At 45.3% G+C, this 25,349-nt stretch overlaps 1 protein-coding gene across 9 annotated transcripts in view; it reads left to right on the plus strand.

The window, feature by feature from the left end:
* Window positions 1-25,349, plus strand: part of LOC106570344 (triple functional domain protein) — a 158,419-nt gene that overhangs the window by 116,894 nt on the left and 16,176 nt on the right. For 3 of the 9 annotated variants that reach the window (XM_045694817.2, XM_045694819.2, XM_045694825.2), the window contains 24 exons: window positions 404-505; window positions 2,268-2,297; window positions 2,591-2,742; window positions 3,491-3,590; window positions 3,815-4,058; window positions 5,913-6,023; window positions 8,913-9,106; window positions 9,261-9,431; window positions 14,880-14,975; window positions 15,122-15,270; window positions 15,551-15,617; window positions 15,741-15,844; window positions 15,946-16,015; window positions 17,310-17,492; window positions 17,756-17,806; window positions 17,930-18,007; window positions 18,220-18,408; window positions 18,568-18,748; window positions 18,882-19,208; window positions 19,327-19,916; window positions 23,287-23,534; window positions 23,709-23,844; window positions 24,124-24,151; window positions 24,435-24,597. In XM_045694817.2, coding sequence (XP_045550773.1) covers window positions 404-505; window positions 2,268-2,297; window positions 2,591-2,742; window positions 3,491-3,590; window positions 3,815-4,058; window positions 5,913-6,023; window positions 8,913-9,106; window positions 9,261-9,431; window positions 14,880-14,975; window positions 15,122-15,270; window positions 15,551-15,617; window positions 15,741-15,844; window positions 15,946-16,015; window positions 17,310-17,492; window positions 17,756-17,806; window positions 17,930-18,007; window positions 18,220-18,408; window positions 18,568-18,748; window positions 18,882-19,208; window positions 19,327-19,916; window positions 23,287-23,534; window positions 23,709-23,844; window positions 24,124-24,151; window positions 24,435-24,597 — 3,764 coding nt within the window. The remainder of the gene's footprint in view (window positions 1-403; window positions 506-2,267; window positions 2,298-2,590; window positions 2,743-3,490; window positions 3,591-3,814; window positions 4,059-5,912; window positions 6,024-8,912; window positions 9,107-9,260; window positions 9,432-14,879; window positions 14,976-15,121; window positions 15,271-15,550; window positions 15,618-15,740; window positions 15,845-15,945; window positions 16,016-17,309; window positions 17,493-17,755; window positions 17,807-17,929; window positions 18,008-18,219; window positions 18,409-18,567; window positions 18,749-18,881; window positions 19,209-19,326; window positions 19,917-23,286; window positions 23,535-23,708; window positions 23,845-24,123; window positions 24,152-24,434; window positions 24,598-25,349) is intronic. The other 6 variants (XM_045694820.2, XM_082961231.1, XM_045694821.2 and 3 more) reach the window with 4 other exon arrangements.

The raw sequence follows: 25,349 nt of genomic DNA on the forward strand, positions 1-25,349 counted from the left end.
CTCTCTCTCTCTCTCTCTCTCTCTCTGTCTCTCTGTCTCTCTCTCTCTCTCTCTCTCTGTGTCTCTGTGTCTCTGTGTCTCTCTGTCTCTCTCTGTGTTTCTCTGTCTCTCTGTCTCTGTATCTCTGTCTCTGTCTCTCTGTCTCTCTCTCTGTCTCTCTGTGTCTCACTGTCTCTGTATCTCTGTCTCTGTCTCTCTGTGTCTCTCTCTCTGTCTCTCTGTGTCTCTGTGTTTCTCTCTCTCTTCTGTTTAAGTCGTCTCTGTCTCTCTTTTTGTCTCCATCTTTATTTGTCTGTTTCTTTCCCTGTGTTTATGGTGTGTCATTGTTAAATACACATATACATATTACATATTGCCAAAGGAATTCCAATAAAATGTCAGTGATTTCTCTCCCTCTCTCCAGACGTCAGAGTTGGGGGTAACAGAGCATGTTGAGGGAGACCCCTGTAAGTTTGCTCTATGGGTGGGACGCACCCCAACCTCCGACAACAAGATTGTACTCAAGGTAAAAACAGAGGAGAATACCTTACATCCCTCTCTCCCCATCCATCTATCCCTCTCCTCTCCTTTATCTCTCCTCTCCATTATCCCTTTCCCCATCCCTCTCTCCTCTCCTTTATCTCTCCTCTCCTCTCTCCCATTATCCCTTTCCCCATTCATCTATCCCTCTCTCCTCTCCTTTATCTCTCCTCTCTCCCATTATCTATCTATCTATCTATCTATCTATCTATCTATCTATCTATCTATCTATCTATCTATCTATCTATCTATCTATCTATCTATCTGTCTGTCTGTCTGTCTGTCTGTCTGTCTGTCTGTCTGTCTGTCTGTCTGTCTGTCTGTCTGTCTGTCTGTCTGTCTGTCTGTCTGTCTGTCTGTCTGTCTGTCTGTCTGTCTGTCTGTCTGTCTGTCTGTCTGTCTGTCTGTCTGTCTGTCTGTCTGTCTGTCTGTCTGTCTGTCTGTCTGTCTGTCTGTCTGTCTGTCTGTCTGTCTGTCTTGTCTCTAATGACTGTTCTATCATACAGTCTAGTACAGTACATCTGGGGCTGTTTTGTTTATGTTTGTATCTCTGAATATTAAACGTTTGTTTGCTAACCAACCGTGGGCTAACATGCTTACGCCAACACCACTGACATTAACTTTAACCCCTAAACTCCCACAATTCCTCCAACTCCCACACCCTCTAGCTACTTTTTACATCGTCTGTATGGATGAGAGGCATACACAGTTTTCTCTTGTAGAAAAATGGATCTCTTCTTGTTTTAGGATTTGACACCTCACGTGTTGACCCTCTATCTCTCATGTTCTGTCTCTCTTTCTCTCTCTCTGTCTCTCTCTCTGAGTCTCTCTTTGTCTCTCTTTCTGTCTCTCTCTCTGTCTCTCTCTCTGTCTCTCTCTCTGTCTCTCTTTCTGTCTCTCTGTCTCTCTCTCTGAGTCTCCCTTTCTGTCTCTCTCTCTCTTTCTGCCCTCTCGTCTCTCTCTGTCTCTCTCTCTGTCTCTCTCTCTGTCCTCTCTCTCTCTCGCTCCTCCTCTCTCTCTCGTCTCTCTCTCTGTCTCTCTCTCTGCCCTCTCGTCCTCTCTGTCTCTCTCTCTGCCTCCGTCTCTCTCTGTCTCCTCTCGTCTCTCCTCGTCTCTCTTTCTGCCCTCCGTCTCTCTCTGTCTCTCTTTCTGTCTCTCTTTCTGCTCCTCGTCTCTCTCTGTCTCTCTCTCTGCCTCTCTCTCTTCTCGCCCTCTCTCTCTCTCTGCCTCCTCTCTCTCTCTGTCTCTCTTTCTGTCTCTCTTTCTGCCCTCTCGTCTCTCCTCTGCCTCCTCGTCTCTCTCTGTCTCTCTCTCTGTCTCTCCCTCTGCTCTCCGTCTCTCTCTGTCTCTCTCTCTGGCTCCGTCTCTCTCTGCCCTCCGTCTCTCTCTCTGTCTCTCTCTCTCTGCCCTCTCGCTCTCTCTCCTTACCAAACTAAACATCTTATATGTTTTAATACCCACCTCCAAAGCTAGTTTTAGTACTGAAGCTTCTTGTTTGTGTCAGTGGTTGGAAAATCATGTTGCCCTACTCCTAACCAGTTGTCTCTGACGTAATATAATGACTCTGTTCCTATTCTGTCCATCAGTATAAATGTTAACCACCTAACTAAATAACTAACTGGCCACCACCAAAATGCTCTAACTGTTGTCTGTCAGTCATCTCGAGCCATTCTGTCATCATTGAAAATGTAATATAAATGAACTAAACACAAACCAGTGAAATTCTCTGTTCTATATTTGAACCAAAGCCAAGTCAGGGATGCAAACATGGCTCGATGGTGAGTAAAACTGTACTAACTAGCCTAACACATAATATAGCCCTCGGCTGCATCTCAATACTCTACTGTGGCCTCCTCTCTTTGTTTCCTTTCCTCTCCTACTCTCCTTATTCTCTGTTTCAATGTCCACACTAGCTTACTAAGAATGAAGTTGTGTGGGTGTTGGAATATAACCGTTTCTTCTCCAGTGGGGGGGTCTATGAAACTGTTTAGACTAAAATATCAGTTCTGAGAGCGAGGTGATTGGGTGAATTAATTTACGACCTTTGACCCCTTCCCTGGGCCAATGGCAGGCGTCGAGCATTGAGAACAAGCAGGATTGGATCAAACACGTCAGGGAGGTGATCCAGGAGCGAACCATCCACCTGAGAGGAGCTCTGAAGGAACCCATACACATCCCTAAGTCTGCCACCGCCAAGCACCACAAGGGACACCGCAGGTACAGGTACACAAATGCATAAGTCTACTATACACACCTACACACACAGAGATACACATACACTGAGTGTACAAAACATTATGAACACCTGCTCTTTCCATGACATAGACTTACCAGGTGAAAGCTATGATCCGTTATCGATGTCACCTGTTAAATCCACTTCAATCAGTGTAGATGAAGGGGAGGAGACATGTTAAAGAAGGATTTTTAACCCTTAAGACAATTGAGACATGGAGGCTGAATTAGCAAGACAAAATATTTGAGTGCTGCTGGGTTTTTCACGTTCAACAGTATCCTGGGTGTATCAAGAATGGTCAACCACCCAAAGGACATCAGGCCAACTTGACATAACTGGGGGAAGCTTTGGAGTGAACATGGCCCAGCATCCCTGTGGAACGCTTTCAACACCTTGTAGAGTCCATGCCTTGTAGAGTCCATGCCTTGTAGAGTCCATGCCTTGTGGAGTCCATGCCTTGTGGAGTCCATGCCTTGTAGAGTCCATGCCTTGTGGAGTCCATGCCTTGTGGAGTCCATGCCTTGTAGAGTCCATGCCTTGTAGAGTCCATGCCTTGTAGAGTCCATGCCCCTATGAATTGAGGCTGTTCTGAGGGCAGGAGGGGGGTGCAACTCAATATTAGGAAGGTGTTCTTAATGTTTTATCCTCTGTGTACACTCATGCATGTAGACACACATAACCACCTCCCCAAACACACACTTCCACACTCACCTCTGCCTGTGTATTTGTCTCTATCAGGGATGGAGAGGACCTGGACAGCCAGGGTGACGGCAGCAGCCAACCAGACACCATCTCTATCGCTTCACGCACCTCACAGAACACACTGGACAGCGACAAGGTGAGCACACACACACTGGTCATCTCTCTGGCCATACCAATATCATAGAACCCAGACAGGTGAGCACAGCACACAGTATTTCTTGAATGTGATCATGAAGAGAAGGCTTCAGTTGAAAAGGACCTGAGGACTTTGATGCTTTAGCCTCTCAGGGGAATGATGTAATAATGATCCACCTCCTCCTGTGATTCTTCATTCCCCCTGACCATCTCTCTCTCCTCCAGCTGTCTGGTGGCTGTGAGCTGACCGTGGTGATCCATGACTTCATGGCTGGTAACGGCAACGAGCTGACCGTCCGGAGGGGCCAGACTGTGGAGGTTCTGGAGAGGTGCCATGACAAGCCTGACTGGTGTCTGGTGCGGACCACGGACCGCTCCCCTGCCCACGAGGGACTGGTACCCTGCGCCATGCTCTGCATCGCCCACTCACGCTCCTCCATGGAGATGGAGGGGATATTCAACCATAAAGGTGGGTGAGGAGGTGTTGGTAAGAGGAAGTGTCATTGACTTTTAGAAAAGCTCTATATTGTGGATTATTCTATATACACTGCTCAAAAAAATAAAGGGAACACTAAAATAACACATCCTAGATCTGAATGAATGAAATAATCTTATTAAATACTTTTTTCTTTACATAGTTGAATGTGCTGACAACAAAATCACACAAAAATAATCAATGGAAATCCAATTTATCAACCCATGGAGGTCTGGATTTGGAGTCACACTCAAAATTAAAGTGGAAAACCACACTACAGGCTGATCCAACTTTGATGTAATGTCCTTAAAACAAGTCAAAATGAGGCTCAGTAGTGTGTGTGGCCTCCACATGCCTGTATGACCTCCTACAACACCTGGGCATGCTCCTGATGAGGTGGCGGATGGTCTCCTGAGGGATCTCCTCCCAGACCTGGACTAAAGCATCCTCCAACTCCTGGACAGTCTGTGGTGCAACGTGGCATTGGTGGATGGAGTGAGACATGATGTCCCAGATGTGCTCAATTGGATTCAGGTCTGGGGAATGGGCGGGCCAGTTCATAGCATCAAGGCCTTCCTCTTGCAGGAACTGCTGACACACTCCAGCCACATGAGGTCTAGCATTGTCTTGCATTAGGAGGAACCCAGGGCCAACCGCACCAGCATATGGTCTCACAAGGGGTCTGAGGATCTCATCTCGGTACCTAATGGCAGTCAGGCTACCTCTGGCGAGCACATGGAGGGCTGTGCGGCTCCCCAAAGAAATGCCACCCCACACCATGACTGACCCACCGCCAAACCGGTCATGCTGGAGGATGTTGCAGGCAGCAGAACGTTCTCCACGGCGTCTCCAGACTCTGTCACGTCTGTCACATGTGCTCAGTGTGAACCTGCTTTCATCTGTGAAGAGCACAGGGCGCCAGTGGCGAATTTGCCAATCTTGGTGTTTTCTGGCAATGCCAAACGTCCTGCACGGTGTTGGGCTGTAAGCACAACCCCCACCTGTGGATGTCGGGCCCTCATACCACCCTCATGGAGTTTGTTTCTGACCGTTTGAGCAGACACATGCACATTTGTGGCCTGCTGGAGGTCATTTTGCAGGGCTCTGGCAGTGCTCCTCCTGCTCCTCCTTGCACAAATGCGGAGGTAGCGGTCCTGCTGCTGGGTTGTTGCCCTCCTACGGCCTCCTCCACGTCTCCTGATGTACTGGCCTGTCTCCTGGTAGCGCCTCCATGCTCTGGACACTACGCAAACAGACACAGCAAACCTTCTTGCCACAGCTCGCATTGATGTGCCATCCTGGATGAGCTGCACTACCTGAGCCACTTGTGTGGGTTGTAGACTCCGTCTCATGCTACCACTAGAGTGAAAGTACCGCCAGCATTCAAAAGTGACCAAAACATCAGCCAGGAAGCATAGGAACTGAGAAGTGGTCTGTGCAGAACCACTCCTTTATTGGGGGTGTCTTGATAATTGCCTATAATTTCCACCTGTTGTCTATTCCATTTGCACAACAGCATGTGAAATTTATTGTCAATCAGTGTTGCTTCCTAAGTGGACAGTTTGATTTCACAGAAGTGTGATTGACTTGGAGTTACATTGTGTTGTTTAAGTGTTCCCTTTATTTTTTTGAGCAGTATATTATGGGTAGGGGGAGAAATGTGTGTTCAGAATCCTCTTCTGTTTTTGATTACCTCTTTCTCACTCACCCTCCTCCCTCTCTCTCCCGCTCCTCCCTTTCTCGTCCTCCTCCTCCCTCTCTCTCCTCCCTCTCTCCCTCCTCCTCCCTCTCTCCCTCTCGCCCTCCTCCTCCCTTTCTCTACCCCCTCTTCCCTCTCTCTCCCTCCAGACACTCTATCAGTGTGTAGTAATGACTCCATCATGCCAGGCTCCTCTGCCACTCTGCAGCCTGGGCATCATGGTATGGGCTCACACACCTCGCCAGGGCCCAAACGACCTGGTAAGCACACACACACACCTCACCCATTTTGCAAGGGAGTGGCTCCCAATCCGTGACCGTATTTTGCATGAATCTGGGACTTCAGTCATTTTTTATGCCGAAACCTGATTAGATGCATAGCTATGTCCTGGATGGCAGGTTCTCGGCCCCAGTGATGTACTTGGCTGTACGCACTACCCTCTGTAGTGCCCTGCGGTCTGATGCCAAGCAATTGCCGTACCAAGCGGTGATGCAGCCAGTCAAGATGCTCTCAATGGTGCAGCTGTAGAACTTTTTGAGGATCTGAGGGTCAATGCCAAATCTTTTAACTTGCTGCACTGGTGTATCTGTCACTATTGATTTAAGATTTTTTGTTATGATTTGTATATTAATATTTCTGGGACATTTGGAGAACACTTATGGATCTGTTAGACACACATATAACTATATCATTTCTCTAAACTGATTTGACAACTGATTTGCATTTCTGGGGTCAGGTGGGGTTAACTACACTGAACAAAAATATAATTAAATCAAATCAAATTTTATTGGTCACATACATATGGTTAACAGATGTTAATGCGATTGTAGCAAGTAATCTTACAATTTCACAACAACTACCTTATACACACACAAGTGTAAAGGAAATAATAAGAATATGTACATATAAATATATGGATCAGCGATGGCGAACGGCATAGGCAAAATGCAGTAGATGGTATAGAGTACAGTATATACATATGAGATGAGTAATGTAGGGTATGTAAACATTATATGAAGTGGCATTGTTTAAAGTGACTAGTGATACATTTATTACATCCAATTTTGAATTATTAAAGTGGCTTGAGATTGAGTCAGTATGTTGGCAGGAGCCACTCAATGTTAGTGATGGCTGTTTAACAGTCTGAAGGCCTTGAGATAGAAGCTGTTTTTCAGTCTCTCGGTCCCTGCTTTGATGCACCTGTACTGACCTCGCCTTCTGGATGATAGCGGGGTGAACAGGTAGTGGCTCGGGTGGTTGTTGTCCTTGATGATTTTTTTGGCCTTCCTGTGACATCGGTTGCTGTAGGTGTCCTGGAGGGCAGGTAGTTTTTCCCCGGTGATGCGTTGTGCAGACCTCACTACCCTCTGGAGATCCTTACGGTTATGGTCGGAGCAGTTGCCGTACCAGGCGGTGATACAGCCCGACAGGATGCTCTCGATTGTGCATCTGTAAAAGTTTGTGAGTGTTTTCGGTGACAAGCCAAATTGCTTCACCCTCCTGAGGTTGAAGAGGCACTGTTGCGCCTTCTTCATCACGCTGTCTGTGTGGGTGGACCATTTCAGTTTGTCCTTGATGTGTACGCCGAGGAACTTAAAACTTCCCACCTTCTCCACTATTGTCCCGTCGATGTGGATAGGGGAGTGCACCCTCTGCTGTTTCCTGAAGTCCACGATCATCTCCTTTGTTTTGTTGACGTTGAGTGTGAGGTTATTTTCCTGACACCACACTCCGAGGGCCCTCACCTCCTCCCTGTAGACCGTCTCGTCGTTGTTGGTAATCAAGCCTATCACTGTAGTTTCGTCTGCAAACTTGATGATTGAGTTGGAGGCGTGCATGGCCACTCAGTCATGGGTGAACATGGAGTGCAGGAGAGGGCTGAGAACGCACCCTTGTGGTGCCCCAGTGTTGAGGATCAGCAGGGTGGAGATGTTTCCTACCCTCACCACCTGGGGGCGGCCCGTCAAAGTCCAGGACCCAGTTGCACAGGGTGGGGTTGATACCCAGGGTCTCGAGCTTAATGACGAGTTTGGAGGGTACTATGGTGTTAAATACTGAGCTGTAGTCGATGAACAGCATTCTTACATAGGAATTCCTCTTGTCCAGATAGGTTAGGGCAGTGTTCAGTGTGATTGCGATTGGATCGTCTGTGGACCTATTGGGGCGGTAAGCAAATTGGAGTGGGTCTAGGGTGTCAGGTAGGGTGAAGGTGATATGATCCTTGACTAGTCTCTCATAGCACTTCATGATGATGGAAGTGAGTGCTACAGGGTGATAGTCATTTAGCTCAGTTACCTTAGCTTTCTTGGTGGCTGTTGTCGATGTGTTCATGGTTTGAGCCCAGGTAGGAGCGAGGTGTGTTCATGGTTCGAGCCCAGGTAAGTGCGAGGAGAGGGACGGAAGCTATACTGTTACACTGGCAATACTAAAGTGCCTATAAGAACATCCAATAGTCAAAGCTATATGAAATACAAATCATATAGAGAGAAATAGTCCTATAATTCCTATAATAACTACAACCTAAAACTTCTTACCTGGGAATATTGAAGACTCATGTTAAAAGGAACCACCAGCTTTCATATGTTCTCATGTTCTGAGCAAGGAACTTAAACGTTAGCTTTCTTACATGGCACATATTGCACTTTTACTTTCTTCTCCAACACTTTGTTTTTGCATTATTTAAACCAAATTGAACATGTTTCATTTTATTTGAGGCTAAATTGATTTTATTGATGTATTATATTAAGTTAAAATAAGTGTTCATTCAGTATTGTTGTAATTGTCATTATTACAAATAAATAAATAAATAAATAAATCGGCCGATTAATCAGTATCGGCCCTTTTTGGTCCTCCAATAATCGGTATCGGCGTTGAAAAATCATAATCGGTCAACCTCTAGTATGTATCTAATCGGGTGTCGGCATGAAAACATTTGAAGTCCAAATTCCTGCGATATACTGCGAGAATTTGCACGCTCACCGATATGGAGCCTCAGGAATAAAAGATCTGTTCACGGATTAGGAGCCACTACCTTTTTGCAAAGGGTTTGAGCGAACAACTCTAAATTTAAAGTGGTTGAAAAGGAGGTGTGTTGTGTGTTTGTGCGTGCCTACATGTACGTGTTAACAGTCTCCATCCCCCTGTCCCAGGTAACACCCTGCGTAAGTGGCTGACCAGCCCAGTGCGTCGTCTGAGCAGTGGCAAGGCAGACGGGCACGTCAAAAAGCTGGCACACAAACAGAAGAAGAACCGCGAGGTGAGGAAGAGTGGTGAGATGACGGGCAGCGCCCAGAAAGACTCTGATGACAGCGCCGCTACACCTCAGGATGAGACTGTGGAGGAGGTGAGGGGATGGTGGCGACAGACAGACATGGACACACACACGCCTATTCACCAGCAAGATTCTCTCTGAGTCTCTCTCTCTTTGTCTCTCTCTACCTTTCTCTCCCACCCACCCTCTCTCTCTCTAATCTCTCCTCTCTTTCTCTCCTCTACAGAGGGTGCGTAACGAGGGGCTCTCCAGTGGGACCCTGTCCAAGTCCTCGTCCTCTGGGATGCAGAGCTGTGGAGAGGAGGAGGGCGAGGAGGGTCCTGACTCTGTACCCCTACCGCCCCCCATGGCCATCCAGCAGCACAGCCTACTGCAGCCTGACACACAGGACGACAAGGTAAGTGTAAGGGAGGGGGGAGGTAGAGAATAGGGGTACAGTCAGCCTAAGGATAAGGTGAAGGGGTGTACGGGTGGGGAGAAGGTACGGGAGAGGATAGATAGGGTGGAGGTAAAGGATAGAAAGTCTAGGCTAACTGGTACACACATATAAAATAACAGATAGGCCTGTAACCAGGAAGTGTAACACTAAACAAACAATCGTAAACTACCCCATGTAAATCTAAGATCCCCCACACAGAAAACTCATCCTTTCTGTTACAGTTTCTCTCTCTTATGATTTAGCCATGAGTTTAATTATTTTGTGATTATATTCTACAGACAAACATTACATCCATTTTAGTCAGTTTTCTTCTCACTTCCTGCTGAGCAGGGCCTGTATTCACTTCCTGCTGAGCAGGGCCTGTATTCACTTCTTGCTGAGCAGGGCCTGTATTCACAAAGCATCTTAGAGTAGTACGAGTGCTGATTTAGGATCATTCAATATGATGAAAGGCAAATCTGATCCTAGATCAGCACTCCTACTCTGAGACGCTTTGGGAATGCAGGCTTAGATTTCAATTCATAATGAAACATTGAAGCTCCTATTCAAATAGAAATCCAATGAAATGCATCAGTTACTGGTCCCGTCCTGGGGTCACCTTCTCTTGGCGCAGCGTTTTTCTCTGACACTAATTTGTTTCTCTTTTTGTTTGTTTTGTTTCCGACTGTATGGTTGGTTTGCTGTCTGTTTACTGTTTACCATGCTGTAGCATTACCTTGATTTATGTCCTGTCTTTGCTTTGTCTCAGTTTCCATACCTCTCCATCTCCTGAATCAATCCTTCCATCTCTCTCCCTCCTTTTCTCTTCCCTCAATACTTCAGTTCTCTCTCTCTTTTCCCCCTCTCAGTAACTGTACTATAGACTTAGTTGCTGTTTTTCTTTCGGTTCTTCTTATGAAAGTCAGTTGAATGACAACGGATGTAGAATGTTGACGTCTGTTCCTGTCTTCTAGTATTTTTCTCTCTGAGGCATAAGACTCTCTCTTCCAAACGTCTCTCTCAAGAGCTCTTGTAGTCTGCCTACCTTACGCTCTCTTGCTCTCTCTGGCTCTCTTCTACACCTAAACTTGCTCTCTCTCTCTCTCTCTGTCTCTCTCTCTCTCTCTTAGTATCTGCAGTGCTTTATCCAACTATATAATTACTCCCCCTCTTCATCTTTCTTTTTAGTTTTGATTATTTTCCATTTTTCATCACCGGCCCGGTTCCTTCAATATACGGCTTTCACCAAACGAGTCTAAGTTTTGATTATGCATTTTAAGTATTTTTTGCCTCGTTGCCTGGTTACTCGTCCGTTTGCCGTGTGAAAGCACCCTCAGAATAACTCTGAGACACATGCAGAACAGAGCAGGTAGAAGTCTCTAGACGCTGATCTAAGGTCAACTTTGCGTTCTCTCACACTATTGGCTTCAGGATCGAATTTGGGGCAAGCTGATCCTAGAACACTCGTACAAATGAACAAAGTCGTGCTAAAATGACGATGATTCAGAACTCCCTCCTCCTCCCTCACCCCCTCACCTGTCCTCACCCCTCCCCTGTGTGCGTTAACCTCATTGCACCATGTTATTAATTGGCACCTACTGTACGCCCTGGCACGCCCAGAGGGTACACCCCAACACCCCACCACACACAGACCCTTAGTGGGGCACAGCACAGTCTGGAGACAGCACAGCAAGGGTGAGAGACTCTCATACATTTTACTGTACCTCCTTACTTCTTCAATGTCTTATACAGTCATTATACACCTTCTCTTTTCTAAATGCAGTCCTTTATTAATCAGTTCATATTTCATCATCCACTTTTAAAAATGTCTTTATTATATAGATATCTCATACACTCTCTACAGCGAGGGAAAAAAGTATTTGATCCCCTGCTGATTTTGTATGTTTGCCCACTGACAAAGAAATGATTAGTCTATAATTTTAATGGTAGGTTTATTTGAACAGTGAGAGACAGAATAACAACAACAAAAAATCCAGAAAAACGCATGTCAAAAATGTTATAAAATGATTTGCATTTTAATTAGGGAAATAAGTATTTGACCCCTCTGCAAAACATGACTTAGTACTTGGTGGCAAAACCCTTGTTGGCAATCACAGAGGTCAGACGTTTCTTGTAGTTGGCCACCAGGTTTGCACACATCTCAGGAGGGATTTTGTCCCACTCCTCTTTGCAGATCTTCTCCAAGTCATTAAGGTTTCGAGGCTGACGTTTGGCAACTCGAACCTTCAGCTCCCTCCACAGATTTTCTATGGGATTAAGGTCTGGAGACTGGCTAGGCCACTCCAGGACCTTAATGTGCTTCTTCTTGAACCACTCCTTTGTTGCCTTGGCCGTGTGTTTTGGGTCATTGTCATGCTGGAATGCCCATCCACGACCCATTTTCAATGCCCTGGTTGAGGGAAGGAGGTTCTCACCCAAGATTTGATGGTACATGGCCCCGTCCATCGTCCCTTTGATGTGTTGAAGTTGTCCTGTCCCCTTAGCAGAAAAACACCCCCAAAGCATAATGTTTCCACCTCCATGTTTGACGGTGGGGATGGTGTTCTTGGGGTCATAGGCAGCATTCCTCCTCCTCCAAACACGGCGAGTTGAGTTGATGCCATAGAGCTCCATTTTGGTCTCATCTGACCACAACACTTTCACCCAGTTGTCCTCTGAATCATTCAGATGTTCATTGGTAAACTTCAGACGGGCATGTATATGTGCTTTCTTGAGCAGGGGGTCTTTGCGGGCGCTGCAGGATTTCAGTCCTTCACGGCGTAGTGTGTTACCAATTGTTTTCTTTGTGACTATGGTCCCAGCTGCCTTGAGATCATTGACAAGATCCTTCCATGTAGTTCTGGGCTGATTCCTCACCGTTCTCATGATCATTGCAACTCCACGAGGTGAGATCTTGCATGGAGCCCCAGGCCGAGGGAGATTGACAGTTCTTTTGTGTTTCTTCCATTTGCAAATAATCGCACCAACTGTTGTCACCTTCTCACCAAGCTGCTTGGCGATGGTCTTGTAGCCCATTCCAGTCTTGTGTAGGTCTACAATCTTGTCCCTGACATCCTTGGAGAGCTCTTTGGTCTTGGCCATGGTGGAGAGTTTGGAATCTTTTAAACAGGTAACAAGCTGAGATTAGGACCACTCCCTTTAAGAGTGTGCTCCTAATCTCAGCTCGTTACCTGTATAAAAGACACCTGGGAGCCAGAAATCTTTCTGATTGAGAGGGGGTCAAATACCTATTTCCTTCATTAAAATGCATATCAATTTATAACATTTTTGACATGCATTTTTCTGGATTTTGTTGTTGTTATTCTGTCTCTCAATTTTCAAATAAACCTACCATTACAATTATAGACTGATCATTTCTTTTGTCAGTAGGCAAACGTACAAAATCAGCAGGGGATCATATACTTTTTCAGACATCAGAACATTCATCAGAAAATGTAACTATCCCATTCTCCTAATTTATTATTTCCTCTTGTTTTTTTATTTTTTCTGACTTCCTTTTTCACTTTCACACCTGTAACCTCTTATCTTCTCTTATTTTTCAATACCATGGATTTACCTCTTACGAAACTCATTGGAGACTATACTATATACAAAAGTATGTGGACACCCCTTCAAATGAGTGGATTCGGCTATTTCAGCCATTCCCGTTGCTGACAGGTGTATAATATAGAGCATAGAGCCATGCAATCTCCATAGACAAACATTGGCAGTAGAATGGCCTTAATGAAGAGCTAAGTGACATTCAACGTGGCATCGTCATAGAATGCCACCATTCCAACAAGTCAGTTCGTCAAAATTTCTACCCTGCTAGAGCTGCCCTGGTCAACTGTAAGTGCTGTTACTATGAAGTGGAAACGTCTAGGAGCAACAACGGCTCAGCCACGAAGTGGTAGGCCACACAAGCTCACAGAATGGGACCGCCAAATGATGAAGCACGTAAAAATCGCCTGTCCTCGGTTGCAACACTCACTACCGTGTTACAAACTGCCTCTGGCTGTTCATCAGGAGCTTCATGAAATTGGTTTCCATGGCCGGGCAGCCACACACAAGCCTACGATAACCTTGCGCAATGCCAAGTGTCGGCTGGAGTGGTGTAAAGCTTGGACTCTGGAGCAGTGGAAACGCGTTCTCTGGAGTAGTGAATCACGCTTCATCATCTCGCAGTCCGACGGAAGAATCTGGGTTTGGTGGATGCCAGGAGAACGCTACCTGCCCCAATGCATAGTGCCAACTGTAAAGTTTGGCGGAGGAAGAATAATGGTCTTGGGCTGTTTTTCACAGTTCGGGCTAGGCCCCTTAGTTCCATGTGAAGGGAAATCTTAATGCTACATCATTCAATTACATTCTAGATGGTTCTGTGCTTCCAACTTTGTGGCAACAGTTTGGGGAAGGTCCTTTCCTGTTTCAGCATGACAATGCCCCCGTGCACAAAGCGAGGTCCATACAGAAATGGTTTATCGAGATCGGTGTGGAAGAACTTGACTGGCCTGCACAGAGCCCTGACCTCAACCTTTGGGATGAATTGGAACTCCGACTGCGAGCCAGGCCTAATCGCCTAACATCAGTGCCCGACCTCCCTAATGCTCTTGTGGCTGAATGGAAGTCCCTTCAGCAATGTTGCAACATCTAGTGGAAAGCCTTCCCAGAAGAGTGGAGCCACCTGTTATAGCAGCAAAGGGTGGACCAACTCCATATTAATGCCCATAATTTTGGAATGAGATGTTCGATGAGCAGATGTCCACATGCTTTTGGTCATGTAGTGTATTTTCCTTATTTTTTTAAATCATAGATTCACTTTACACTTCTTCGTTTTAACTTCATATTAGAACCGCTTTCTTGTTCTGATCAACATTGGATCATTCATTAAGAGCAGAGGATCAAAATACAACACGAACAGTAACACTGTGTAAGGTAGACTAAGCGAGATGACGTCTTATACAAACCAATTATCCAACAAAGACGTCACCAACATATAGCTGGCTGGAAACATTTTACCCGCCATTCAATGTATGCCTCAGGAATATTTTGGGATCTGTCCAGAAAAAAAAACATTTTTCTTTCATCGTCTCTTTTCCAGTAGTCACTTGGATCAGTGTTTGCAGTGTCTCTCTACATGAAATGTTTTGATGTTCTCCCTTAAAAGAGGGCATTCTACAAGAGAGGGTTAAATTAGGAAGAACCAATAATGTTATTCTTGACAGATTTGGTTTCTTGGTTAATTGATAGGATCAGTTAATTTATGTATTAATTCATCAGTTAATTGTTTGAAAGATTGCTTGATTGTTTTCTAGATTACAGGAATGGTAGTAAATAAAACCTTTAGCCAGATCAGGTAGTAAGACTCTGCTGAATGGCGTGTTCTAACACTGTTCTCTCCTAACCCCCCCTCCCTCCATCCCTGTCCAGAGCTCCTCTCGTCTGTCCGTCCGTCCGTCCAGTTCTGAGACACCCAGTGCAGCAGAGCTGGTGAGCGCCATTGAGGAACTGGTCAAGAGCAAGATGGTGAGGACACTCTCTCTCTCTCACACACACACACACACACACACACACACACACACACACACACACACACACACACACACACGCAGAGGCGTCATCTGGTTTACAATCAACCTCCTTCTTTCTCTCTCCCTCTTCTCTCTCTCCAGGCTTTAGAGGACCGGCCCAGCTCTCTCTCAGTAGAACAGGGGGATAGCAGCTCTCCCTCCTTCAACCCCTCTGACAACTCCCTCCTTTCATCCTCCTCTCCCATCGATGAGATGGAGGAGCGCAAGACTGGCTTCCTCAAGAGACGACAGTACGTACTGGATTGATGGTGCATCTTTTTTCAACCAAGGGGATAGCACGTTAAAGCCATTCCACTTGTTTCCAATGTGGCGCACTAGCACTGTTTCTCTCTTTCTGTCACTCACTCTTTCTCGCTCACTGTTACAGTGTCCATATTAGGGCAATTCCTGTCTCAGCAGGATTTGACTGAAGCTGTCCTACTATGGACACCATACACTGGAACTCCCTTTTATACTTTGACACACTCTTGTTTCAGCTGTGTTTCTGTCTGTCTTTCTCTGTCTGTGTAGTTATGTGTTGTTGGAGCTGGTGGAGACTGAGAGGGACTACGTCAGAGACCTGGGCGTGGTGGTGGGGGTGAGTCAAAACGCATCACTTCCTCCCTCTCTCTGACCTCACTTCCTCTTCCTCTCATGTTAGTTGATGTTCGAGTGTGTGTGTGACGGCTTGATTATGCAACCCTGACTGTGTGTGTTTCAGGGCTATATGACGCGGATGAAGGAGGAAGGGGTACCGGATGATATGAAGGGGAAAGACAAGATCGTCTTTGGAAACATCCACCAGATCTACGACTGGCACAGAGAGTACGACACACACGGGCATACACACACACAATCACACATACAAACACACACACAACATATGGATACACCTTGCTTAACCCTCTCTCTCTTTCTCTCTGCAGTTTCTTCATGGGAGAGTTAGAGAAGTGTCTCGAAGACCCTGACCGACTTGGGCCGCTGTTCGTCAAACATGTGAGTGACTGACTGTTGCTGTGTGTATATACAGTGCAATCGGAAAGTACCTTATCTACACATAATACCCCATAATGACAAAGCGAAAATGTATTAAAAATAAAAGAACAGAAATACATTATTTACATAAGTATTCAGACCCTTTGCTATGAGACTCGAAATTGAGCTCAGGTGCATCCTGTTTCCATTGAGCATCCTTGAGATGTTTCTACAACTTGATTGGAGTCCACTTGTGGTAAATTCAATTGATTGGACATGATTTGGATAGGCACACACTTGTCTATATAAGTTAACAGTGCATGTCAGAGCAAAAACCAAGCCATGAGGTCGAAGGAATTGTCCGTAGAGTTCCGAGACAGGATTGCGTCTAAGCACAGATCTGGGGAAGAGTACCAAAAAATGTCTGCAGCATTGAAGGTCCCCAAGAACACAGTGGCCTCCATCAATATTAAATGGAAGAATTTTGCAACCACCAAGACTCTTCCTAGAGCTGTCCGCCCAGCCAAACTGAGCAATCGGGGGAGTAGGGCCTTGGTCAGGGAGGTGACCAAGAACCCAATGGTCACTCTGACATAGCTCCAGAGTTCCTCTGTGGAGATGGGAGAACCTTCCAGAAGATCAACCATCTCTGCAGCACTCCACCAATCAGGCCTTTATGGTAGAGTGGCCAGACGGAAGCCACTCTTCAGTAAAAGGCACCTAAAGACTCTCAGACCATGAGAAACAAGATTCTCTGGTCTGATGAAACCAATATGGAACTCTTTGGGCTGAATGCCAAGAGTCACATCTGGAGGAAACTTGTCACCATCTTTACTGTGAAGCATGGCGGTGGCAGCACAGAGCCTGGACTTGAGCACTATCAAACATCTCTGGAGAGACCTGAAAATAGCTGTGCAGCGACGCTCCCCATCCAACCTAACAAAGCTTGAGGATCTGCAGAGAAGAATGGGAGAAACTCCCCAAATACAGGTGTGCCAAGCTTGTAGCGTCATACCCAAGAAGACTTGAGGCTGTAATCGCAAATCCCAAATCTGCTTCAACAAAGTACTGAGTAAAGGGTCTGAATACTTATGTAAATGTGATCTTTCTGGGGGGGTTTAGAATAAATTTGCAAAAAGATAAAAAAAACTGTTTTGCTTTGTCATTATGGGGTATTGTGTGTAGATTGATGAGGGAAATAAACAATTTCATCAATTTTAGAATAAGGCTGTAATGTAACAAAATGTGGAAAAAGTCAAGGGGTCTGAACACAGTATATCTACTGTACCCTAACCCTGGTGTGTTCTGTCTCCAGGAGCGGAGGCTACACATGTACGTAGTGTACTGTCAGAACAAGCCTAAGTCAGAGCTCATCGTATCAGAGTACATCGACACCTACTTCGAGGACCTGAAACAACGTCTAGGTCACCGTCTCCAGATCACTGACCTCCTCATCAAACCCGTCCAGAGAATCATGAAGTACCAACTACTGCTCAAGGTAGGGTGTGGGGGTCTCTGTGTGTTCTCATCATCGTCTTGTGTAGGAGAGAAATAATCACTGTACAAATCATGTTCTTAGTTGTCCAGCAGGGGGTGCAAACCACATTCATTTTCTTAGCTGTACCAGGGGGCCAGTATCAAATCAGTTTGTTACCTTACTCTAACATGCTGTCTTATCATCGGGTAATCATTATGTCATTATGTTTCGCACAAGTCACAGTTTTGTAATATCCAATTAACTTTGCCTCGTTTTGTTTGTAGGACTTCCTGAAATTCTCTAAAAAGGCAGGGTTGGATTCAGTGGAGTTGGAGGTGAGGAGGAGAGGACACTGACTTTCCTCTAGTGTTTTCATTAAAATAAATCTATAGTTTTAGACTATACTGTATTTCCTTAACTGTGTTTTTTTTTTTTTAACCATTCAATGTTCCCTTCAGAAAGGAGTTGAGATCATGTGCATCGTACCAAAGAGATGCAACGATATGATGAACGTGGGGCGGCTCCAAGGATTTGACGTAAGACAACCCGGACAGGAAATAGATATTTACATTTAAAAACAGATCAATTGATTGTCAGATCAATCGACCGAACCAATTGATCAACTTGTCTGATTTTCTTTCCTCCTTCCTGGATCTGCCCCCCTTACCTCTTCCTTTATTTGTCTCTTTCAACGTTTTTCTCCTCACTTTTTTCCCTTATCTTATTTCTTTTCTATCCTCCCCTTTAGGGTAAGATTGTGGCCCAAGGTCGTCTGCTGCTTCAGGATACCTTCATGGTATCAGACCCCGAGGAGGGAGAAGGGAGGATGAGGGAGAGAAGGGTCTTCCTCTTTGAACAGATCGTCATCTTCAGTGAACCACTGGACAAGAAGAGAGGTTTCTCCATGCCCGGCTTCCTATATAAGAACAGCATCAAGGTATCGTCTCTACATCGTATGATGGAAATGTGTATAAACTGCCAAGACAACTCAAATTAATTTTGAATGCATCAAAAGACAATGTAAGTTTGGAAGCTCTGTATTCATTCACTCGTTATTTTTTAATAAAGGTGAAACTCTCTCACCCCCTCCCTCCAGGTCAGTTGTCTCGGGTTGGAGGACAGTGTGGACGGTGACCCCTGTAAATTTGTGTTGACGTCTCGGGTGACCAATAGCAGCATAGAATCCTTTGTCCTCCACTCCTCCCACCTGGGTGTCCGGCAGGTCTGGACCCTTCAGATCAGCCAGATACTGGAGAGCCAACGCAACTTCCTCAATGGTACACACACACCTTTAGCTGAGCTTTTTCAACAGTACACGATTTTGGAATGTTGTGGTGAGTGATGTTACCAAAATAAGGTTAATAGTTTTTATAAATCTCTCCCTCGCTTTCTCACTCTCTCTCTCTCCAGCTCTGACATCCCCTACAGAGTACCAGAGGAACCATGTAGGGGCTAGCGACAGACCATGTCTACCCAGCGGCGGGGCTCCGTCAGTGGGGAGCGTCATACCCAGTTTGGCCCCTGTTGGAGCCCTACAGGGTGTGCATCTATCTGGGCCGCTCGGTGGAAGTGGGCCCCTCGCTGTTGGTAGTCCCCTTGTTGGAGGTGGTCCCCAGGGTGGAGCTGGCTCATCCAGGAGGCCCTCCAGGATCCCCCAGCCCTCCCGCCTGCCCCAGCCCTTACGACACCCACACAACCCTGGGGCCACAGACCCAGATGGCCCCAACAAGATGTCAGGTAGGCTGAGGCTCTCCCAGTATTACCGAGGGAGTGTGTGTCTGTGCGTGTGTGTGTTGAAATTCCTTGGTTAAGACATTTCCCTCCCTCTACTCAGTGTTGCTCACTTCTGATTCAGGTTCCTCCCCTTGTCTCCCCCCTCCTCCCTCGCTCCCTCCCTCTGTCTCAGTGGACCTGCGGGACCTGGTTCCGGCAGGGGGAGTGAGGGAGACCAGGGATGCCCAGCGTGGGGTGAGGGTCCAGGGGGGAAGCCCCCAGGGCAAGCGCCCCATCTTGGCCTCAAACGACCAGCCCCATTCTGTCTCCCCTATCCCCCGGGCCAGTGTGGCCCCGCTCCCTGTACCTGTGCCTCTCTCCAGCCCCACCAAGTCTCGGCCGGGCACCGTCTCCCCTATGGCCTCCCCCATGGCCACCCCAGCCTTCGGGAAGGATGCGCTCCCCCCTCCCCCTCCCAGCCCTGGCCTGAAGTCTGGCTCTGGTTCCTTCTGGAGCTCCATGCCTGGTTCTCCAGCCAGCCGGCCGGGCTCCTTCACCTTCCCAGGGGAGGCAGTGGATACCCTGGGGAGGCAGAACCAAAACACGGGGCAGATCTCATCTCAGTCAGGGACCGGGTCCCACAGACACTCCACCCACAGCAAGGAGGCGGACCGCATGAGTACGTGCTCATCGACCAGTGAGCAGTCCATCCAGTCCACCCAGAGCAATGGGGTAAGAGATGTACCCGCTGCCCAGGCTTCAGGGCAGCCTAGTTCTGCTAGTGCTCCTGGTTGACTCACCCAGCACCCACGGGAGACGTGTCCTGTCCTGTCTTCCTGTGACCTGCTGCATCCCACTGGAGCTGGCTCTACTAAACTGCTACAACATGTTCTACTACTATTCTACAACTAGTAGTACTCTACTACTACTACTACAACAACTACTACTAATTGTTGTACTCCTGCACACTTCTTGTATGTCTCTAAAGAATCGACAAGCCTATTAGACTATTCTTCAACGCACAGCTCTAACCAAGCTTTAACTGCACTTCAAGTAGCACTCTACCACTACTGCTACTAGTAGTACTATACTACTACTACTACTACTACACTATTAGTAGTACTTTACTAGTACTACTACTACTATACTATTAGTAGTACTCTACTACTACTACTACTACTCTGCAACTAGTAGTACTATACTACTACTACTACTCTGCTACTAGTAGTACTCTACTTCTAGTAGTACACTACTACTACTACTCTGCTACTAGTAGTACTATACTATACTACTAGTAGTACTCTACTACTACTCTGCTACTAGTAGTACTCTACTACTACTACTGTGCTACTAGCGGTACTCTACTACTCTGCAACTAGTAGTACTATACTACTACTACTACTCTGCTACTAGTATTAATATACTACTACTACTACTACTCTGCTACTAGTAGTACTCTACTACTCAGCTACTAGTGGTACTCTACTACTACTACTACTACTCTGCTACTAGTAGTACTCTACTTCTAGTAGTACACTACTACTCTGCTACTAGTAGTACTCTACTTCTAGTAGTACACTACTACTACTACTCTGCTACTAGTAGTACTATACTACTACTACTCTGCTACTAGTAGTACTCTACTACTACTACTAGTAGTACTATACTACTGCAACTAGTAGTACTATACTACTACTACTACTCTGCTACTAGTATTAATATACTACTACTACTACTCGCTACTAGTAGTACTCTACTACTCTGCTACTAGTGGTACTTTACTACTACTACTACTCTGCTACTAGTAGTACTCTACTTCTAGTAGTACACTACTACTACTACTCTACTACTAGTAGTACTATACTATACTACTACTACTCTGCTACTAGTGGTACTTTACTACTACTACTACTCTGCTACTAGTAGTACTCTACTTCTAGTAGTACACTACTACTACTACTCTACTACTAGTAGTACTATACTATACTACTACTACTCTGCTACTAGTAGTACTCTACTACTACTACTACTAGTAGTACTATACTACTGCAACTAGTAGTACTATACTACTACTACTACTACTCTGCTACTAGTATTAATATACTACTACTACTACTCTGCTACTAGTAGTACTCTACTACTCAGCTACTAGTGGTACTCTACTACTACTACTACTCTGCTACTAGTAGTACTCTACTTCTAGTAGTACACTACTACTCTGCTACTAGTAGTACTCTACTTCTAGTAGTACACTACTACTACTACTCTGCTACTAGTATTAATATACTACTACTACTACTACTCTGCTACTAGTAGTACTCTACTACTCAGCTACTAGTGGTACTCTACTACTACTACTACTCTGCTACTAGTAGTACTCTACTTCTAGTAGTACACTACTACTCTGCTACTAGTAGTACTCTACTTCTAGTAGTACACTACTACTACTACTCTGCTACTAGTATTAATATACTACTACTACTACTCTGCTACTAGTAGTACTCTACTACTCAGCTACTAGTAGTACTCTACTACTACTCTGCTACTAGTAGTACTCTACTTCTAGTAGTACACTACTACTCTGCTACTAGTAGTACTCTACTTCTAGTAGTACACTACTACTACTCTGCTACTAGTAGTACTATACTATACTACTACTACTCTGCTACTAGTAGTACTCTACTACTACTACTACTACTACTACTCTGCTACTAGTGGTACACTACTACTCTGCAATTAGTAGTACTATACTACTACTACTACTACTCTGCTACTAGTGGTACACTACTACCACTACTACTACTACTCTGCTACTTGTAGTAATATACTACTACTACTACTCTGCTACTAGTGGTACACTACTACTCTGCTACTAGTGGTACACTACTACTCTGCTACTAGTGGTACACTACTACTACTACTACTACTGCTACTACTCTGCTACTAGTGGCCCTACACTACTACTACTACTACTACTACTCTGCTACTAGTAGTAATATACTACTACTACTCTGCTACTAGTGGTACACTACTACTACTCTGCTACTAGTAGTACTATACTACTACTACTACTCTGCTACTAGTAGTACTATACTACTACGCTGCTACTTGTAGTACTCTACTACTACTACTACTCTGCTACTAGTAGTACTATACTACCACTACTCTGCTACTAGTAGTACTCTGCTACTACTCTACTACTACTACTACTACGCACCTCATGTATGTCTAACAACTCTACTAAATTCTCCTGAATACTTTCTACTCTTTTTTTGCTAACAAGGCTTTTATAAAGCTTCAACCTTTAACAACGACTCTCATTTCTGCTATTTTTAACTCTTGACAAAGCTTCTGTCAGCTTGATTACTTCTCTCTAACTCTTCTCGTCGGAGCGAAAGAGCAAATATGACTGAAACTGAGTCAACTCTCCTTTAACACCCGAGTGTGTACCTCTCTTCCTCTTCACTCTACCTGATTAACTTGTTCTCTGAAGAATTAGTGGTGCCAATCCCTTTTCCGACTCTTTCTTTGTCTCTCATGGAGCTGTATGAACTTTTCTGGAAGCAGTGTGTGAAACTAGAAAATGGATGGTTAACAACAACACTCACCTGACTGAACGATTGATTGTAGAAAGTGCTTTAATCAAATTGTACTTCTCTTTTTCCTCTTTCCTCTACCTAAACAGCAGAGTGTGTGAGGTGTGTTTGTGTGTGGGCAATGCCATGGTAAGAGTGATGCTGAGATTTTGCACTTTAAAATGTATGTCAAACAAAAAACAATGATTGCAAAGCTAAACAAACCATACAACTCTATGCACAAGGACTACTTTTAACTATTTCCATGGACATTTTTATAAAAACACATTAACTTGAAGAACAGTGCAGATGCAACGGTTTTTCTCTCGTTTTTCAGCATCACTCTGTTACCATGGATTTGCCTGTGCGTTGTTTGGGATGCCATGATAGAATCAGTGTGTTTGTCCTGTTACTGATGAGGTACATGGAATCGTGGAGGACTGACTTGTGTGTGTGTGATTTTCTTGCAAGTTCTTCAATATACTTACAACCCTTCCATAATTCCCCCATCTCCCCCATCTCCACAGAGTGAAAGCAGCAGCAGCAGTAGTATGTCGACCATGTTGGTGACCCAGGACTACGTGGCCCTGAAGGAGGATGAGATCAGTGTGTCCCAGGGAGAGGTGGTTCAGATCCTTGCCTCTAACCAACAGAACATGTTCCTGGTGTTCCGGGCCGCTACCGAACAGGGCCCCGCTGCCGAGGGCTGGATCCCCGGTTTCGTTCTAGGACACACCTCCACCATCATCCCCGACTGCCCAGACGGAACCATCAAGTAAGAGACTGTGGCAAATGTACAGTATACGGGGAAAGATTTTAGTGTGACACCACAAGATATTGTTAGCTTACAGCCATGGATTGTATGATATATAATGATATATGTAAATGATTAGTGTTATATCATACTGTATATCATATACCTTTCAACTAACCCTATTTGTGTAAACAGGAAGTCCTCATCCTGGCACACCACCCTGCGCATCCGCAAGAAGTCTGAGAGGAAAGAGGAGGGAAAGAAAGAGGGAAAGCTGGAGAACGGTTACAGGAAGTCTAGAGATGGGCTATCCAATAAGGTTTCTGTAAAGGTAAGTTATCATCAATCCTTTTGTCCAATCATTATGGACCGCTAGCCCCTACCCATAATGCCTAGGTACGTGTGTGGAAGTGAGAGGGTCGGATAGGCTAAGTGGAATTTCACCATATTGCTTACACCTATCAGAGAGCTAAGTGGTGCCAATGTTACTGCATTGCTAGTAAACAACCAATGGGAACCAGCAATGCCCCTTCCCCTCCAATCATTTCAGATCTACACAAAGTGTTCTTCTTTGACGTCTGACATCCTGTTTTCTGTCTTGTTTTTTCAGCTTCTAAACCCCAACTACATCTATGATGGTAAGTCCTCTTATTGTCTTTTAATGTCTAGTCTCAATAAAGATAATCTCAATACAGCAGAATGGATATGCAGATATTCAGCAGTGTATTGACTGTCCAAGACATTTAGGAACAATAAAGTTAATTGTACTGTATCAAATATCAAAGAACGAGGAAAGATCACCAACAATCTACAGATGCTGAGCAGAAAAATAATGTAAATACATGATATGCTCTCACTATGACACATTCCCTAGCCCTCTCAGCTGCTCAGTGATGATGTCATTTGACCTTTGACCCTTAGTCTCACCGGAGTTCCTGGTCCCCCTGAGTGAGGTGACGTGTGACAACGGGGAGAGTGTGACTCTGAGGTGTAAGGTGTGTGGCCGACCTAAAGCTACTGTCACCTGGAGGGGACCTGACCAGACGACCCTGAACAACAACGGACACCACAGCATCGCCTACAGGTGGAGAGAGATGGGGAGAGAGACACATACACAAAGGCACACACACAGGGGAACACATACTGTACATGCACACAACCTCGGCTACTGGTACACACACACAGGGGAACACATACATGCACACACACGGCATCAGCTACAGATGCAGGGAGGGAGAGAGAGACACATACACACAAATGCACACACTCACACACACACAAAGGCACACACACACAGCATCGGCTACAGGTACACACACACACACCTGTGTGATAGTGAAACCGTAAGCTCTATTAATATGCCCCTTCTTGTTGTGGGTTAAATACCAGGGATCACATCCACACACTCACTGTACTGGAAGTCACTTTGGATAAAATGACCTGCTAAGTGGCATACAGTGCCTTCAGAAAGTATTCATAGCCCTTGACTTATTCCACATTTTGTTGTTACAGCCTGAATTCAAAATTGATTAAATATATTTTGGTTCTCACCCATTTACCGTAATTTCCGGACTATTAAGCGCACCTGAATATAAGCCGCACCCACTGAATTTAAACAAAATTATTATTTTGAACATAAATAAGCCGCACATGTCGATAAGCCGCAGGTGCCTACTGGTACATTGAAACAAATGAACTTTACACAGGCTTTAACGAAACACGGCTTGTAACAACAAAAAAATAATTAGGCAGTAAGCTTTAGTTGTCTTTTGCACTGAGTCAATTCCTCACGCTGCTGTTTCCAACGTCTTATCATCGACTCATTAACCTCTCTAG

Source organism: Salmo salar, chromosome 14 (genome assembly GCF_965601325.2).
Source record: "Salmo salar chromosome 14, fSalSal1, whole genome shotgun sequence".
In the NCBI taxonomy this organism is placed as follows: domain Eukaryota; kingdom Metazoa; phylum Chordata; class Actinopteri; order Salmoniformes; family Salmonidae; genus Salmo; species Salmo salar.